This window comes from Triticum aestivum, chromosome 1A, assembly GCF_018294505.1.
Source record: "Triticum aestivum cultivar Chinese Spring chromosome 1A, IWGSC CS RefSeq v2.1, whole genome shotgun sequence".
NCBI classification, from domain to species: Eukaryota; Viridiplantae; Streptophyta; class Magnoliopsida; order Poales; family Poaceae; genus Triticum; species Triticum aestivum.
The window spans coordinates 354370881-354390910 of record NC_057794.1 but is presented as its reverse complement, the minus strand read 5'-3'; the positions used below and the strand labels follow the sequence as shown (position 1 = coordinate 354390910).

At 41.1% G+C, this 20030-nt stretch overlaps 1 protein-coding gene across 2 annotated transcripts; it reads right to left on the bottom strand.

Moving 5' to 3' along the window:
- Positions 1 to 3360: 3360 nt before the first annotated feature.
- LOC123050526 (phenylalanine--tRNA ligase beta subunit, cytoplasmic) lies at positions 3361 to 13196 on the bottom strand. 2 transcript variants are annotated; one of them, XM_044473311.1, is made up of 20 exons: positions 12943 to 13196; positions 12217 to 12335; positions 12064 to 12119; positions 11858 to 11961; positions 10757 to 10886; positions 9744 to 9859; positions 9580 to 9646; positions 8318 to 8359; positions 8122 to 8163; positions 7865 to 7941; positions 7511 to 7637; positions 7238 to 7405; positions 6827 to 6952; positions 6613 to 6723; positions 6368 to 6502; positions 5667 to 5741; positions 4174 to 4281; positions 4004 to 4090; positions 3829 to 3915; positions 3361 to 3743 (listed from the first exon to the last, which is right to left on the bottom strand). In XM_044473311.1, the coding sequence occupies exons 2-20, from the start codon at positions 12272 to 12274 to the stop codon at positions 3675 to 3677; spliced, it is 1785 nt and encodes a 594-aa protein (XP_044329246.1). In that variant the 5' UTR covers positions 12275 to 12335; positions 12943 to 13196; the 3' UTR covers positions 3361 to 3674. The 2 variants fall into 2 exon arrangements, with proteins under 2 accessions (XP_044329246.1, XP_044329252.1); XM_044473317.1 differs by having other exon boundaries at positions 12934 to 13192.
- Between the last annotated feature and the right edge of the window lie 6834 nt (positions 13197 to 20030).

Here is a 20030-nt window from a genome sequence, read left to right as displayed (position 1 = left end):
TATGCTAATATTTTTTGCACTGTTTGATTAGAAAAAGGAAAAGTAGTGGTTGTACCCATGTTTGGTGGCTGCACCCCTTATCCACACCATTGAGTTGCTATGAGATTCGCCTTATCCTAGGGTCGGCTTTGTAAGACTGTCACTTCATCATCTTGTATTGTTTGACCATGTACTTGGTTCGGTTGTTGCTTTATACTATATAATAAAGCGGGAAAAAGCATGTTTTCTAGAAGATGATGGTGGACTCGTGAATGTGCTGCATGGCTGCTAGCAGGTTTGGTTCTTCTACCAAGACGAAACTAAATTGGAGAGAAGTGAGAACATCATTGGCCGCATTGAGATGTGTTGCATGGCCAGTAGGTTTCGTTCTTCTACCAAGGCGAAACTAAATTGGTTCTTTTAACTTAGCTATGCTTGCAAAGCAGTCCTGGAGGCTACTCTCAAATCCGGATTCTCTTTGTGCGCAAGTTCTGAAAGCAAAGTATTTTCCGAACTATTCTTTTATTAGAGCAGGTCCGAAGAAAGGATCTTTCTTTACGTGGCAGAGTATTGTGGCAGGTTCAAGCACTTTTCAAAGAGGGCATATTTGGTGTGTCGGTACGGGTGAAATGATTAACATTTGGGAAGACCATTGGGTTCCTGGTAGTCCTTCTCGTATGATCCAAACACCAAGAGGGAACACTTTGCTGCAAACTGTTAATGAATTAATAGATCCTACTACAGGAACTTGGGATGAGGTTCTTTTGAGAGAGATTCTCTCTCCAATTGATGTGCACATAATTCTTAGTATCCCTCTGAGTGCACACCTTGATGAGGACTTCATAGCATGGCACTTCACAAAATCATATATTTTTTCAGTGCGTTCGGCATACTACATAGAATGGGATCATTCACATAGACACAGACTCATTCGGGCAGATGGCCAAGGACCGTCTGAGCGTAACCCAGTGTGGGAAATCCTTTGGAAATTGCAAGTGCCGAGTAAAGTGAAGATTTTTGGCTGGAAAGCCTTACATGGTATGGTCCCAGGATTGGCAATTCTTGCGAACAGACATATCCCAACGACTTCTCAGTGTCCTGTTTGTGAGTGTGGTGCAGAAGATATCAAACATCTTATGTTTACGTGTAGTCGAGCAAGGGAAGTATGGCATACTTTGGGACTGCTAGACTACATTGATGAATTTACACCTGTAGATAGGTCAGGTTCTATTGTTCTGGAAGAGATGCTTCGACAGCCCAAAACCACATCGCCGGTAATTGATAATGTTGGTCTGAAGGAATTAATTCTTGTGGGAGCATGGTATATATGGTGGCAGGAGGGAATTCGTCAAGGGAGAACGTGTGGCTGATCCTACACGCATAGCCTTCTCTATCCATGCTCTGACATGCAATTTTGTTGCAGCGCACTGTAAGTCTGAACGACTGAACCTCTCCAAGTTATGTGGACAAAGCCATCCAGGAACACATATAAACTCAATGTTGATGCTTCATTCTCAGAAAATGGTACTGGTGGTGCAGGTGCTGTGTTAAGGAATGATAGAGGGGAGGCACTTGCTGGTGCTTGTTGGCCTCTCCACAATATTTTTGATGCAGCAACGGCTGAAGCTACAGCTCTCCAGAAAGGTTTATCTCTCATCGAAGGACTTCAATGTGTTCCTGTTACTGTCGAAACAGATTCTTTGGAACTCGTCGAAGCGTTTAATGGAACAATTCAAATATGGTCTCCATATGCAGCAGTACTTGCGGATTGCTTTCAGATCGCCTCCAGGATTGGATCAATATCGGTGCATCATTGTAATCGGGAGGTGAACTACGTGGCGCACAACTTAGTTAAACATGCTTTTGTTTCAAATTCTACTATTTTTTGGGATGATGTTCCCCCTAGATTTATTGTTTCAGATGTAATGAACGATGTATCGCTGTTTGTTTTGCAATAAAGTGCGTCATGAAGGCTTTCCCTCAAAAAAAATTGGAGCAACTTAAAGATTGAACCAGTGACATGATATGCAGGCCCGCTTAAATCAGACAATGGAGCGATCAAATAAAATAAAAATCATGCTCCGCAAAAATAGAGCGTACTACTAGTAGTACTTAGGGCGGAACCGGCCAGGAGAGATCCATATATCCATCGCGCCTGGAAACTTACGCGTGCAGCCATGCATATGCATTGTGCGTGCACCTGAACGTGCCGGCCGGCGGGCCAGGTCCGACTCTGCAGCGCCGTGGACTTGAGAAAGGAAAGGGACTCCACGGCTCGACGGTTTGCCTGGATAGCCTGATACTACTCACATGAGGAGGACGTAAGTTCTACTCGTAGTACAGACTACGTGTGTATGCTTGCTGCTGAGTCAAATGGGGGGTTGAGCGGTCATGGTGAGACGACGATGAACGATTAAGAAGTCGTTAGGATCAAGTAGACAGCTACACCCCGCCCGCGCGGCCGGCAGGGCCGGCTATGTGTAGCGTAGTGTCTCCAATCTTATGCATGATCCAGGTTATTAGGGCCATGACCAGTTTATAAGGGAGAGTATCCATCCTTCTTTCAGTCTGAACTTTTGAAATGGAGTGTGCTTTCCGCTGAATACTGGTCCATGTACGCATAAACGTTCAGAATGTGGATGGACTAGTCCGAGTTGGACGCTAATATCTGGTATTAAAACCAGCATCGCCATGCTAACATAGGTCTGTCTAAACCATTCGATGAAAGGTTAGATTACTATTTTTGCATGTTGGCATCATTTTTTCTTCTTAATTTATTACTAATGCATGATATATGCAATTATATATGATTCATTGCAAGCGTGAGATTGGTGACATTAACATGTAATATATATGGACGTATTAAAAGGAGGAAATTCTAGCCACAAGCAGAGTCGTCCTCCCACTTTTCAGGAAGATGACACAAGGGCCTAAATGAACAGTTTAAGTCACCATCTTATTTTGTCACAGTGGCTTGACTCAGCAACATCCATGACCGACACAAGAGGAGGGGGCTTGAAGTCCGGTTTTTGCTCCGTAGTGAAGCATCAGTGACTAGATTATGCATAACCCGTTGCAACACACATGCTCTTTTGCTAGTAATAAGAAAAAAAGAAAGAAAAACTCTGCAGCTGGAGGCAAAGCGCCTACAATTGATCCATTCAGAAAACAACGCAAACAGATATCAGGAGAAGTAGACAGCAGAGTTCAGCCGCAAGCTGGGAAAAGAAGTGGGCAGGTCAGGGTTTGTTCGACTAACAGAACTGAATTGTCAGGTTTTTGTGAAAAAGACGCTGAACGCTAAATTTACTTAAGCATCATGTCAAACATGGTTCGGAAGGGATTCATGAACTAAGTGGTTGCCTTTCCACCATCAAACTCTTCACAATATTAATAACTGGCATATTTCATAGAAACATGTGTGCCAAAATGGTGCTGTATAATTGTATCAAAACGGAAACAAAGTAAGGCACATCTTTCACTCACAAAAAGCTGAGGCGTCTACAGTATCATGATACTTCTTCCTTTTCCAACTCAAACATGCAAGCACCAATGTGAGCTACTACAATTGAGCATGTAGTGTCCAAACTAAAATGGGGGTCCTGTTGTGTTGAGATACCACACGCCTGCCAAACTGTCAGGTACTCAGGTGAACAAAACCAACAGGCGAATCCCCTGATTCATATACATGGCAGCTACAAAAGAGCCTCAATGTCAATCTCAACGAAGGTGCAGGGGTCCGGAATGCCAAATTTTCTTAGCACCTGCATATAACAGACTAGGTCAAATTAACTGTTCACAGATCATCATTCCATGGCTTTTTTTTTGCACATGATAAAAAAAAATTACCTCAGCATGGACAATTCCTAAGTAGCCAACCTGCTTTCCATCACTCATAACAATTTTGCATTGTCTTTTAGTAAAGAACTCGGGTTCCTACAAGACAAGACATCAGTACAGATGTTCATAACAACCAAAGGAACGTTGGATGTGCCCAAATGTATCGAGAATTTCAAATGCTTACACTTGAAGGAACATAGTAAGTCTGGCCGAAATTTATGTGTGGAGCTCTCACGATTTTGACAATCCTATCCACCAAACCCATAATTTCCTGGGTAATTGATAACAATTAGCCAAGGCCAAGAACAAAGCACTTTAAATATTACTCCTGCACAAAAGTAATTGCTTATTTACCTCAAATCCAGAATTACTATTACAGTACAAAGCTGCAAGCCGGCGATTATTAGAGGCACCAACATCACGTGAAGTATCCAATGACGCTACATCACCAACTTCAAAAATCTGCACACATAACAATGCTGAAAAAATATACTATGGCCAATTGGTTATTAGCAACATAAGCAACTCTAAAGCGTTTCTTTTAGAAAATCATGATAACGTGTATTAAAAAACATAATTATTACAAACCAATATTATGTATCAGCCGATAAATAAATAAAAAATGAACACTGGTAGGGGCTCGAAGGCCCCAGATGCATCATTAATATTTCAGCGGTGGTACAGAGCATCTAGCAGCAGGACCCAAAGAAAAATACAGATTACAACCAGATCCCTGACTTATGCAAGGAGGACCCCAGAAGACGAAAGTAAAATGCAATCGGGTCCTTAACAACCGCGCCGGGGACGAGACCACTTGGTCCAACGACCCCTCTGTTAGAGTTATATTGATGATGATCTTTGGCCTTTTGTATTCTAGCCTTTTGGCATCCTCTCGTACATGTATATATGTTGGCTTTGGCCTCCTACTAATATCAAGTTAATTATCATCAACATGGTATTAGAGCTATAGGTTGTATGCCATGGAATCTGCACTGAAGTTGTAGTGCCTCCCTTGTGGCAACTTAGCCGGGAGGATTGAAAAGGGCCGCCCTTCGGCCATAGGATGCACCGGATTGCTGGCAGGACCGGCTGGCTACCGTAGGCGCCGTAGCCTCTCCAAGACCACCGTTGGTGACGAGCGTCATCCCCATCTGCATCAACTCCGCCGCTTCTCATCTGCTGAAGGAACATGCAAAGAAAGGAGAAGCTGGAGAACCTCCTCGAGAGCAGGGACGGACTCCATCCTCGCAAGAGATATAGATCCGACGAGGAGAGGCACTGTTGGAGCTGAACTTGCTGCGATTCTCCACCGCTACCCCGGCCGCCACATGACGGCAGAGAAGGAAGGGGAGGAGCACCACAGCGGCGTCTCCAAGTGCCACCGCGAGCTTATTGAGAGGGGATTCGCCAGATCCGCCGCCATCCCTCTGCCTCCATGATGAAGACGCTGCAGAGGACGACGACAACGGCCACCGGATTCTGCTCGCGAGATCTGAAGGCAGACTCCCAACGGCATGAAGCCAGACCACAGCACAAGGCCGAACAACATAAATCTAAGCCTACTATCTACAGAAGAAGCCCCGCATCCAATCCCAACCTTGCTCCAACCGGCACTGCCGGTGGAGAAGAAAAGGGAAGGAGCCAGGGAGCAGAAGACGACTCTCAACGAGCTAGGGAAAGAGAGAACCCGGTTGGGTTGGAGACTTGGAGTGTGCTTGTCAGCCAATAATTAGAATGTTGTTATTATATAAAAAAGGGAGTATATGCACATTAGCCACATGAAGGGTACCTCAGTAACACTGCTAACACTAAGCTGATGAATACGATTGTTTGTTTACATAAAGTACCTTTATGGGTCTTGGATGGTCTATATTATGCTTCAGCGTTTTCAACAAACATGACATCAGACTACTTCTTACAACCTGCAAGATCACAAGCAAAACAAAACATACATTGCGTACTGGAATAAGCACATGTGAATTGTATAATTATATTTCAAGATCTTACATTAGAAACAAAATGTATTGATTTATTTTGCAGTAGGTAAGTGAAGACAGCTAAATATGAATGACCACATATACCAGGAGTATGATGACAATATGTATAACTATAAGAGCATCCAAAAGGTATTAATCAGAAAGACAGAACCATAACATTTCATCAACTTCAATCAGTAAATAATGCGGCACTAGAGAGTAGTTGTCCATGAATTCATGATTATACTAATTAATCAAAAAGACAGAACCATAGCATTTCATCAACTTTAATCAGTAGATAATGCAGCACCTGGTGGTAGTTGACTAGTTGTGCATGCATTATTGATTTTACTTGTACGCATATGTAATTATCTACAACTATTCTCAAAAACGAAGCTAATAAAGATACCAAACATAGAAGGCCAGGCCTCAATGAACGGACGCTTACACTGCTCGCTGATTAACATGCAATTAACAAAAGAAATGACAGACATTTTTCTACTGCAAACGGCTGTAACAAATAAATGAAAGATCCAATCATAAAGACACCCTTTAGTACTTGAGCAATTCACCTCAAATTCAGAAGTACGGGGGTTTGCAATAATGACTGCTTTATTTCCATTGTCTGTCCTGTTTAGCATGTCAAAGTTCTCTTCGTGTGAAGTCAAAACAAATGTGAGCACCTCCATATAACCAGCTCTTGCAACCTGCCCCACAAACATTTTTCTCCCAGTAAAATATCGAGTGAACATATGCATATGAATATGGAACACCACTGAAGGATTGCTACAAGGTACTGAATATTTTAAGCACATACCTCAGCACGAATTTTATCAGAGAAACGGTTCAGTGGTTGCCTTCCACCAATTGTCATAGACTTTGGTTTTGATTTTGGCACATTGTTGTACCCATAAGCTATAGCAACATCCTGTATGGAATGAAAATGAAAATCAAACCAGAAACTATCAACCAATTCTAGATAATAACTATAAAAAAAGAACCTTCGATAGGTAGGGAATTGCATATGTTACCTCTACTAGATCACGAGCATGCAGAACATCACTTCTTGTAGGAGGGACAGACACCGAAATACAAGGCTCCCCATTTGATGAACAAAGTTCCGCTTGCAATTGCATTTTGTTCAGAAGGGAGATAACCTGAACTTTCAAATACTCAGTCATATCACCACACTTAATCAAAGCTGCGAACTTAAATTCAAAGAACTCAAGCAGAAAACATTGACTTGATTATAAAAAATATTTGTTTAATTTAATTTTGCATACAGGTAGAACATTGCAATTTGCATCAGAAAAAACAGCTGTTCTACAGTAAAGATCAAAATCTATCACTTATTTGAACTATTTATCCAGATATGAGGTCCATGGTTTCCGGCGAAATGATATGCTGAACTCGATGATTTTTCAGGCTTCAATAAAATATACCTGCGTCTCATCTAGGGAGATTCCAATGGGTCCAACAATATCAGAGAGCGAAACTTCCATTTTATAACATGAAAGATCAGGATAAATGGCTGTGCTTCCATCATGAGATACCACTTCAACTGGTTCCACTTCAAACTTATTTTCACAGTACTCCGAAAACATTGCGACCTAGACACATAGGTAGCAGGTGCATCAACAAAATAAATCTAATCTTCATCCAAAAGGACAGCACATTTCCAATCTAAAAGATAGCAAGCATTACATCACACCTACCATTGTATTCAGAACAATATTTGCTTTTGTAAGGTCTGTAGCAGTGCATTCGATAAACACATTCCTTGTCTTCAGGGTGATAGCAGAATGTGCACCATTGATGATAGGAGGTAACGATAATAAAGTTCTGCAAGTATTAGAGTGTCAGCTTGCTTGTTTGTACAGTGCATTCGATAAATTGCTTGTTTGTACCAAGGACCCAGAATAAGTACCAGAACAGTCCTGGTACAAACAATTTAAGCTAAGTATTGAACTGGCAACCAAACATGTGTCTTGCCTTTTATAACCAGACTATACGCCTTGTAACAAAAACAAGTTGAGAAATGTAACCACAATACCATGAAATTGGTTTACCTGTTGCTATCATATATAACTGGGTAAACTGGAGAATTCTCGATAATATGCAAAAACTTCTTCAACTTCATGTCAGACTGCCAAAAGAAAGTGTAAGCTATCGGTGACCAATATGTACAGAGAGCGTATTTAAGGAAAATCAGAACTAAGCATCAAGGGTATAGAACTGCAGAACTTCAGAAAATCCTGGTTCCCATGGTCATAAGTAGCAATATTAAGTGTAGCAAGGCACTATAACCTGTGGCATGGCTACTTACTCTGTAGAAATCCATCAATGCATCCGCTCTGAACGTTTGCTCCTGAACCAATATAACAAAGCAAACGAAAAGAAGAAATGCAAGTCAAAACTTCTGTTTTCCCAGAAACCTGCACAAAAGACTGCAGAAATGCTCTAACAGTAACGTGTAAAGTGGGGATAATGTATCACCTGGTTGAAAGTGGTGAGTTATTTACCTGTTTTAATGGGATAAAATTGATTTCCTGTGGTGGTAGAGCCTGAAAAGATTAATTAATATGTCAAATAAAGGATGATAGGAATCAACAGAGGCATTTGCGTTGTCGCATCATCAGCTATAAAGGAAAAACAATATTTTTGATTTTTGATTAAAATGAAAAAAGCTTATCTGCAAGAGGCACATAAGAAGATGTATACTATAGTCAAGAATTGCTTGCAAGGTGGAAAATTCCCACAAAAATCTCGAAACATAAAGAAAAATAATAGCAAGTTATGGTACACTTGAAAAGCTCAGCACCTATGGTGTTTCTTTGTATTTACTTCAAATAGCCAAGCTATCAAAGAATATGGACAGCATAAATAGTGCACTGTAATTGGGGACGTCACATCCAAACACCACTATTCAACATGTACATCAACAACAACTATGAACACGAAACCATGCCTAGGATGCACAATGGTTCCAAGGTTCATGCACCAGTTACACCAAAATTAACACCGATTCTCCGAATTTCCATCTGAAGTCAATAGCATCAGGAGATTGCACACAGGTCAGGGAGAGCTACTCTTCAAATTTTACTAACTAGACCCGAATCCCCACCTTTCAACTGTCAGTTAACCTCCCCGGAATCAACAGCAGTCCGCACCGATTGAACTCATAGGCTGGAATAACACCAAACAGTGGGGAGCACCTTGGGCTCGTGTTACAAAGCTTCAGACCATAATGCAATAGGTTCAAATAATAGGTTCAAATAACAGGGGCACCTTGGGCCCACGTTTCCCCCAAATTATGGCTTCTCTAAAATGCTGGTGAAAAGGAGCTCCAGTTTATCAATAGAAGCTGAGAGTAAGCTCCAACTTGAAGACAGCCTGTTTAGAAGTATACTTTGCTTCTGGTGAACTCAAGACAAACCTGAATCTCCCCCAAACAGGGCCTGAGGCAGCCAAAGGGAGCTTTTGGGGCCAATAAGCTATAGCCTTGGCATGCGCAGCTTCATGATGCGTGCAAAATCAATTAAATGGACCACAACATGTCCTGCGTTTCTCTATCCCTAAAAAACTTAACTAACATTAAAAAAAAGCTTTAGCAATGATCCTCAAACAGAAATATGGGCTCCCACCAACCAACCACAGAGAAGAACAGAAAAATGAAGTAGCAAGGATGTGCCTGACGGAAATACAAAGCTCTCTGGGATGTTTGACGGAATTAATAAGGAGCATCAAAAAACTGTAGCTAATTGCAGCAAGGTCAAAAATCTACCTCGTATGAGAAGGGTCCTTGCAGAGTGTCCAAATCATGGGTACCAATAGCAACAAGAGTTCTCTTCCTGTCCTCCAGCACAGTACAGTGAGTTAACTAAGGGTGATGATCTTCAACTCACATAAAACAAACTAACACGCCACTGCTAGCCAGACAAGTTATACCGGCAAATATTTTGATGGAGTTTGTCTTGAAGATCAATGAAGCTGTTGTATCTGACTTCATCAAAAGTTACTCCTCTTAGGACAGCACAAACTACATATGGTCTAATTTGTGACGTCTGCAAAAGAAATAAATATCAGCTGGTCAAGGCTTTGACTTTCCTTTAATAGATACTAGATGTGTGCATACATAATCCATTACCTTCTAGAGAAACAGGACAACATTTTAAAAATGACGTAATCCATTACTTGGCATGTCATCTGCTGCTAGCGTCTAGAATCTCAAAAGCATGGGCAAGTTAACATCTAAGAATTGCATTTCCTCTTTCGGTTATATTAATGGTCAGGACTACAACGGAACATTTATGACACAAATGGATTAAGCATGACAAACATATGTATAGGAAATTAAACTAGTGCATTAAGTCCGCCTTTGTTTTCTTTTTCCAAATCCCTTTTTTGTCATTCATTTAACTCACATTGTCATTTCTCCTTTTCTGAAATGTTTTTTTATCCAGAATATGCATTAACAATGAAGTTGTTCAAGAGAAGGGGAGCCTTGGCGCAGTGGTAAAGCTGCTGCCTTGTGACCATGAGGTCATGGGTTCAAGTCCTGGAAACAGCCTCTTACAGAAATGTAGGGAAAGGCTGCGTACTATAGACCCAAAGTGGTCGGACCCTTCCCTGGACCCTGCGCAAGCGGGAGCTACATGCACCAGGTTGCCCTTTTTTAATGAAGTTGTTCAAGAGAGTTTCCAATTGAGACGAACACCAAACCCTTAGACTCTGTCTATCGATTTTATCCACAGCTAATACAGAACCGTTACCCAGAAGTTAGCAAAACACTGAAGATACTCAGCCTTACTGTTTTTTCTCATATTTTTTCAAGTATATTAAAAGAAAATTTGGCATATGCCGTAATATGGCCATAAGAAATTATAAGGGTAAAATGCATTAACCTTATGTATAATAAAGAGCTAGATGAGGGTGAAAATGAACCTTCTTCAACTCATTACCTGCGGTCTAACATGCATCTGAAGCATTGAACCACGGGGGATTGAAGCAATTTTAAATGTAGGGGTTGCTTCACTCCCAGTGAAAATGCGAAGAGATCTTGCTAATCCTTCAAGACATAACAAATCATATCTGCATGCATTGTAATGGACATCACACTGCATAAGAAATCTTATGCTAATTCTTTGTAGTTTTTTTAACAACCAACAAGTCATCCAATTGAACTTAGTAAACTAAGAAAACATATCGTTAAAGCATAAGGCTAACCAAGACATTTCCAGTGCATACTTGATGCCAGCAATACTAATAAGGTGATACTCCCATCTATAAAACCAGTGTAGACTATTTGAAGGTTCAACAATTTGAAGTCTTATGTCACATCAGACATATACAAGAAAGCAGTTCTTTCTCTTTTGCTGAGAAAGCAAAAGTTCGTGGTTGAACACAATGTGCTGTGTGGAAGTTTAACTATTTGAAGTATTATTATCTCACATCAAACATGTACAAGAAAGCAAGTTAATATACTACAAGTGTCTCACAGCACCAAATAATTTCTTACTACACCCAAAATGAACAAGAGAATAGAATTAAATACAAAAGTAGCAAGACAAAATAAACTACTCATTAAAACCTTACCAGTAACAAGAATTACTATCATATATAGGGATGGTGCAGCCAAAGTTTATGTCAAATTAAATAAAAATCAGAGTGAACAAAACCTACAGATGTTGGTTCCGAATTTGATGCCAAAACCAAAAGAATCACCATATATGCAGGTTAGACTTGAGCTGACATTAGTACGGATAACAAGGTCAATCTCCGCAAAGTCCAATAATTAAGTGACACATGCCATGCACGATACCGATAAACACCAAAAACTTTGAACTGAATAGCAGAACAAAATTTGCTCACCCAAATAAAAGAAAGCAAACGGGTTACATGACTACAGCTACAGTGACACCAATGCATACACGCATTTGATTTGACAATTAGCAGCTCAATGCAGACTAATTGAGCTAGTGATACCCGAAGACGGACAGATATCTCACACCATAGCAACTCAAGTCAGAGCAGTTCAGCTGGCGAAACCAAAATGCGCTTACCTATTGGCAGCAACCTCAATCTTGTAGATGACCTCGTCATCACCGTCCGCTTCGACATCTTCCTCCAGGTGCTTCTCCTTCCGGATAATGGCCTTCTCTGTTGTCTACACAAACCCAATGAAGCAAATCACATCAAACAAAATTAACACCCAAATACCAAAGCATGCAAGTAGGAGAGAAAAATGGCACAGATCTGAGCAGCTCACCACGTCGTCGAGTTCGATGCCAAAATCGAAGCAGAGTGTCTCGAATTCGTCTTGCGCTGGAGCATCCACAACAAAGAAACGATATTAGTTAGGTGTTCTTGCGGCGGGTTAAGGGAAGGAGTATGTGCCAGGGTTTCGAGGGGGGGCGCTTACTATAGACCCTGCCGAGTGCGGCGAAGAGGCGGTCACGGCCGACGCTGATTGTCGGCATCGCGAGCAACGGCTGCGGCGCTGTGTTGCTTGCTGGCGGCGGGACACGCGAGCCCGGTAACCTAGCAAGAACGGCGGGGGAGCCCGATGAGGTGAAAGCGCTGAGAGGGGGTTTGGACAGACAGGTGGGCGCGGGGCTCAGGGTTTTATCACATGCAGTGGTCGCACTTTTTTTTATCACGTGCAATGACTATTCTTTTTAACGTGACGTGGCTTAACATGGATGCTGCATTAGGAGTCAGTTTTAGAATAATAACGATAAAGAGTGATGAGTAGCAGCAAGTCTCTGAGTTCTGGAATAGCTACCTAATTTTGATTACACTAGCCATTTAATAAGTACTCCCTCTGTAAACTAATATAAGAGTGTTTAGATCACTACTTTAGTATTCTAAATACTCTTGTATTAGTTTACGGAGGGAGTAGAAAACACAAAGCAATTACTAGCATATCACATGATAAAGCGAATGGAGATCGGCCTTCAGGTCCTTTCTGTGGAATTACAAAACTAAGGGCAATTGAGATCAAAAAAATACTAAGGGCAACAAGAATTAATTAAAATCATGTTTCAATCTATCAAAGCATTAATGCCGAGGGCCACGGCCACATTTTCTGTGGAATTTAAGCTTGAGTTGAGAACTTGAGATGGCTAGAAGGGGATACCTTTTGTACCTTTTGCTAAGGCGGAACGCCGAAGGATGCCGGACTGCAGATCAGCAAGGGAAGCAAGCCTGCAGATCAGCAAGGGAAGCAGCCAAGAAGGAGATGGAAGGGGACTGCTCGCTGCTGCATGGGGCTCGCCGGATGGGCAGGGGCGCAGGTCAACGAGACACCGGACACGGGACGCGGCGGCGGGCGGCGGGCGGCGGGATGGATAGGGTTCGACGGGCACGAGACGGCTCCTTTCTTCTTTCGTCTCTTTGCTCAGTCCCCTCGTCCGCTATTTGTTATTGGGCTGACTGGCCAAGGCCCAGCAGAAGGGCTAGAGAGAGTGGGCTGCGCCCCAGGCCAACTTCTTTTTCTAGGCTGGGGAATTTCCTCACGCCCCCAGGCCATGGCCTGGGCTGCCTGGGGCCCATCTCCGCTGTTGAATTACAACACTAGACAATTATTAAAACCATTAAGCTACGCGTAAAGGGCGGTCAACCAACTATGTCACATGGCGCAAGCTGGTTGGCCGCAGTGAGAAATTTTTTAGAATTCTTTTTAGATGAAGGTGTGGATTATTTTTTAAAATGTATTTTTTAGATGAAAATGAGGACCTCTGGTATTTTTAAATGGAGGGTTATGCAAAGTGGCACTCGCCGGTAGGCTGTTGTGGTAATTTTTTATTTTTTATTTTTTACTTCTTTTTCAGATAAAGGTGAGGATTTTTTTTGAGATGTGTTTTTAGACGGAGGCAAGGACTCTATGTATTTTTTAAAATAAAAATATGCGCACAATTTCCTCTTAAGCGGCGCCACGGGGTGGCGCCCCAACCACTAGTCCCTCAGAAAAATGTACTAACTCCGTAGTATATGCACTCCACGAAATAAAAAACTGCGGCATGAGGAGAATTTAGTCTTCTGATAGCAAAACCTGAACGTGTAATGGACAGTATGCATATGATACTAGTGTATGATACTACTTTCGTAATGCATAGTATCATAGGTTACTATATTAGATTGTCTTATTAATTATCATATATGAAATAAAGTAGTACATCATTTAATATGATATACGGTATCATAATACTTCCTCCGTTCCTTGATATAAGGTGTATAGATTTTTGAGAAAAAACTCAAAATATAAGGTGTATTGCGTTGCATCATTCGTTTGGATAATTTTTTTAGGGATTTGATTACATTTACCTATATTAGGCAATCTCCTCTATTTTATCATGCCAATTAGTCAGTTGTAATATCGCCCAAAACTTGTGAAATTTTCCCTTCATGTGTGTTCTTTAATTTCCGTGCTACACCCTATATTTAGGAATTGTTGACGCTCAAAAGTGGCACGATCATAAAGCAACATGCCGGGGCGAAAACCTTGCCGGGGTAAAATCTTGCCGGTGTGAAGGCTTGCCGGCGTGGAAAGCTTGCCGGCACAAAAAGATCGCCGGTGTGGAAGCTTGCCGGTGTGAAATCTTGCCGGCGGAGAAACCTTGTCAGGGAGGAACCCTTGCCGGAGTACAAACCTTGCCGGAGTGAAACCTTGCCGGTGTGGAAGCTTGCCGGTGTGAAATCTTGCCGGGGGAGAAACTTTGTCACGAAGGAACCCTTGGCGGAGTACAAACCTTGCCGGAGTGAAACCTTGCCAGTGTGAAAGCTTGCCGGGTAGAAACATTGCCGGTGTGGAAAGCTTACTTGGATGGAAAACTTGCCGAGTTGGAGGTTGTGATAGTCAATCGAATGAGAAGTTGAAGATGGGCTCAAAAGGTTATTCAGATGATCTCGGATGGAAAAATGATCTACACCTGTTGTCTTCGTCTCGTCGAAACGATCGATTTTGATATAAAAATTGTTCAAATCCGAGTTCGTATGCAAAAGTTAGAGTAATCGAAGTGCAGCCTTGTCACGAGGCGAGATGTGGCGCGCCCCACCAGACACATGTCTGACGGGTAGCGCAAGGAAATAGCTTATGTTGCGAGACCGATCTGACCCTCAAGATGATATCTAATAAAAAAACCTTCAACATGAAAGTTGTTCGTCTCGTCGAAACGGTCAAGATTGCTTTTGGGCTTATTTTCATCCAAGATCGTTTGCCACCGCAAAAAAGACCCGCAAGGTGCAGCCAGTTTAAACCAAACAGTTTTGGAAAGTTCGAATAAACCAGTCCGAATTTGACTAGGGTTTTGGACGTGAATTGATGTAATTTTCTTGTAAGGAAAGCCTAGATAAATTCTTTGCTTGTACGGGAAGTCCAGCCGCCTCTTATATATGTTGTGGGTGACGGCCGATTGAAACAACGCCAATCGAACTAATCAATCTATTACACTTTTGTGTTCATCTATCTTTATCCCCTACCCTTGTATCTTTCTTTCTCGTTATTCGTTTGTTCTTCGCATTGGAGGGCAGCGATCCACGAGGCTCTAGGGGCGAGCGAATCGACCTAGGGCAGCCCATAGCCGTCGCACTCCCTGACGGGGTCCCTCCCGGGCGTGTGGGGTTTCGGGTCTTCAAAAGCGCCCGCTGACTGTCTTGCGTATCGCGTTGTCGGTCATGTCTCCTTCAACGTGAGCTGCGGTGCATCACCCCCGGCGTCGAGGGTACACGTGACGTGTTCGTGTGTCAACACACTTTTTGGCGACTCCGCTGGGGACGAAGTTTCAAACGGTCTCTGGCCCGTTCTTGCTACGAAGAGATCGTCATCAAGTTGCTGAAATCTACAAAGGTAATATGAATACCGAATTCTCCTTTGTAGATGCAAATAATTCATATGTTGTTGCTGGATCACCTAATGAGCATAATGTATCGGCTAGCCCTAGTTTTATCAATCATGCATTTAATTATGCGCAAGGGCCGATGCAAAACAATTTTCATGCTTCAAATTCTTATGATTTTAGCAACGTACAACATATGTATCCAAACTCTCATGCATCGGCAACCCCACAAATCCATATGCCGATGAGTAACATGATGGGTTTGTTTAATCAATTTGAAACACCTCATGTTAAAATTTCCAATAGCATACAAGAAAGTGTTTCACCTTTTTATTCATTGGCAACTGATTTGCAATATGTGAATCCAACCTTGCCAATGGATGGGAGAATTGGCCATTCTACTACTAGCTATTCGGCCAGTTACTCTCAACCATCATATGCTACACCTCATATTAGTAATTTTTCAGCATCGTATGCAACTGTAGATGTTCATAATTCGGCCCCACATCTTCATGGTCACAGCCGAATAAGTGAAAATTTTACAGGAACACATGTGCCATCATCAAATACTGTAGCATATAATGCATACTCTATGCAATTCAAGAATTTCGGCAACACTCACGAATCATTGCCGAAAGAATCTAAAAGCGTTGCGGAGCAATCCCTTCCAGAAGCGGTTGTGGCTGCATTAAAAAAGAGCTTGGCACAAAACAAGAGGATTAGTGCTCTTTGCCTTGAACAATATGAAAAGGGGTTGTTTCCTGATTATGCTGCAATAAAAGCTAGAGTTTTACAAGAAGATGAATCTTTGCCAATTGATAAAATTGGGGAGCAAAAATATGGTTTTACAACAATGCATATGCCTTCACCTAATATTACATCATATTATACAGTCCCTACACAATTGCAAAGTTTCGGCAACACCCATGTGCCATTGCCGAAAAAAATCTAAAAGCATTGGGGGGCAATCATATCCGAAGTGGGCTGAAATTGAGAAAAAGATTAAAGCCAATTTCGCTGCTCGCCGCCAGAAACAAAAAAAAACAGAATTGGCTCAAGTGAAAGAAGCATTGACAATTGGTAGAAGCAATGTAAAGAAAGATGATTCAGAACATGAAAGTGTTCCGGTTAAGAGAGCCGAATCAAGAAGTATATATTCTGAATCCATCAAATGCAAAGAGGCAAACATTATTGAGAAAGGCCATGGCAAGCATAGCAAGGCGACCATATTTGATTTTTCCAAAGTTAATGGAACCTACTTCCTGCCCTATGAGTTTCGTGCCAGAGAAATTGATGAACTTCAAGGACAAGAACAAGTAGCCGAACAAAGTTCGGCCGACAAAAATTTTCAATGTAATGATGCACGGAATTAAGAAAAAGATGATGAAGAGGCGTTGGGGAACCATCCAAAGGCGGAGCAAGATATTGTTCAAGTCACACCATCATCGTGCTCTCCCAACATATTTGAAGAGGTATGTTTAGCAAGTAATTTACCTATTTTCAGATTTGGTCAGGACTTTATTGTTGATGCATCTATTAGAAAATTCCTCATAAGTAATTTTGAAAGACCAATGAAGAAGGGTAATTTACTTGCTGGCAATAAAGTTGTTATTGAGCATATCGGTCAACCCATTACGCCATTTATAAAGACCGATAGTGACTTATTATTACAGCCAAAGCTTTCCCTGTTGCTTTATCTAAAGTTCATATCTATTTGGGTAGCTTTACTTATTTCATACTTGGCTTGCACTTGATATCAATTGAGACATGTATGTTCTAACTATTTTCGTTTTAGAAATTTAAAGCCAAGGTTAAATTCTGTTGAGAAAACCGATGCTAGTATAATATCTTACCCAAAGACATTGGAAATAGAGTGCAAAACACAATGCATAGCCGAATGGTGTGGTGCAAAATCTAAACCATTCGTTTGCTAATTCCAAAGCCGTTCTCACATTAAGATCGGCTAGAAAATAAAAGGTTTACCTTTAATTCAAACATGTGTGATAAAATCTTTGATTTGTTGTTGAGGAATAATTATGTTAGAATTCTTGATCACCATGTTGAGCCATCTGTCCAGGGACGAATGTATTGTAAGTTGCATGATTCGTCCAAGCATTATTTTGAGGATTGTAACATGTTTCGTCAAATAGTTAAATCGGTCATCGATAAAGGACGATTGAAATTTGTTGAGACACCAAGAGATGACCAGTCTATTCCGATTGGTCCCGATGGTAGAAAGTTTTTGCATCGGCTGCTTCAAGCCGATCCATTTGAAGAGAAGGTAAAAACTGCAGGTGATGGGATCAAGCTTTCAAGTAAAGAAGTTGTCGAAGAGCATTATAAACATAATCTTGAGGGCAAGAATTTCATCGAAGCTACAATGGAGACGCCAAGGACTGGGGGGCAGCAAGCAAATCCAATGATTGATGAAAGCAAACCAAAAGGAAACAAAGGCTGAAGTAAGCGCAAGTGTAAGAGATCAAAAATCACCTTTGCTGAACTATTGGATAAATATCAAAAGAAGAGTGAAGAGAAGAATGCTTATCGGCCCAATCATGCAAAGAAACCAAGATCACCCCAAGGTGCAAATATGAGGATCGGTATTGGCAAAGTGAGAATTTTAATGCAACATATTCATATCCTTATTTTGGGCCGCCAATGCCAATGCCGTGGATGCCTCCCTATGCTCATATAGATCCATATCCATCATGGGACAGATATGATACAAGGGCACATTCTTCATCTTATTTTAGACTATATCACCAATATTATGCAGCTTCGAGAAGATCAATATCTGAACAATCACATGTTAAAGACCGTTTCAATCATAAGGAATCGGTCCAAAGCTCAAGGATGAATAAAGAGGTGGTCAAACAAGTTTACCGTGTTAAAAGAGATGGTCGTAAGAGTGCAACTTCAGATTTGATCTCAAATAAAGAAGAGCCAATCAAAGTGTTAATATTGGCTACTAAAGGCAATGAGACAAAGCAACCAATTATTGAGAGTCAAAGTGCCAAATCTGAAGAAAAGAAGTTGAGAGTGCATAAGGCCAAAAAGGAACTGTCATTGGTCAAAACAAAATTACAGCCGAGATGCCCACTCGGCTTAACGTATTGGCAAAAGAAGGAATTACAAAATCTTAGTGCACAAGAGCTGAGACAGAAGAACATGACATGGGTTCCCAAGAGGATCATTCATAACAAAAATGATGTGCATGCTTCTATTGCAACAAGTACAATAAAAGTGAAGAAAGAGAATAATGGAAGCAACAAACAATTAAGCCGAAGGTGTGGATCACAACATCAAAATCTTCGGTTAGCACATCATCCATTTTCTTCAACAATGCCATTGATGCCTTTGCCATGGAATTCATCCACATGTATGATCAGTTACCCTCCATGGACTTATTTTGATCCATGGATGCAACATAATTTTCTATATCATGACAGAGTATTACCAAATCACTATACATTTGGTTAGTTACATTTTTGTTGCTAATACAAAGGGGCCGAAATATCTTATTGCTATTTCATTTGTTTATTTCGGCTATACATACCTTGGTGGGTGAATACTACATGGACCTCATTGTAATGGCCGATATTTATTTATCGCCCTAAGAATATATCTAAGAATGGCCGGTGTGGTATTCTAACATCGTCCTTAGTTTGAGATAAGTGCTTGCAAAGGAATTTGTCAAATTGATGCCATTGAAGATATTATGCATAGACCAATTCACCAAAATTGCAAAGTGAACTTATGTTTTGATTGGGTGTGCTTTGGCTTATTAGTATTCAGAATTTATGTAAGGCCAAATCATGGTTGATTTTATTATTGAGCATCATATTGACATCATGCATAATATTGATTTCAGCTTGATCTCTCTAGAACCATGGAGATTATATATTAATGGTTAAATTTGTAGCAATGTCCAAGGTGTTGGTGTTGTTTATATATATCCTTATGGTGATATTTTGTGAAGCCTCATGCCGCTTAAAATATTTTTGCACAATGATCAAAGCCGAATATACATTGTCATTCCGATTGGAGCTTTGCCTTGATATAGGTGCTATACATATTAAGGCTTCCGGTGATTCGTTACTAGTAGTGCAACAAATATCCAAGGGTTATCAATGTGTTTTGACGAATCACTTATAGTTTATCTTGGGTTATGTCTAGATGAAGAATTTACCTTGGGTTGCATTAAAATTGTTCATATATTTAGACATGACAATTGGAGAGAGTTGGCATAGCAAGCATCCGGCTACCATGTCCATCATGTTGTATTGCATTTCTCTCAATAGCCGATGCTTAGTCTCGTCAACATAGGTAAGGCCGAACCGAAGTCCACAACTTCGGCCACTAATGAAATTTTTATGCAGGCGAAAGTAAGTATTGGAGA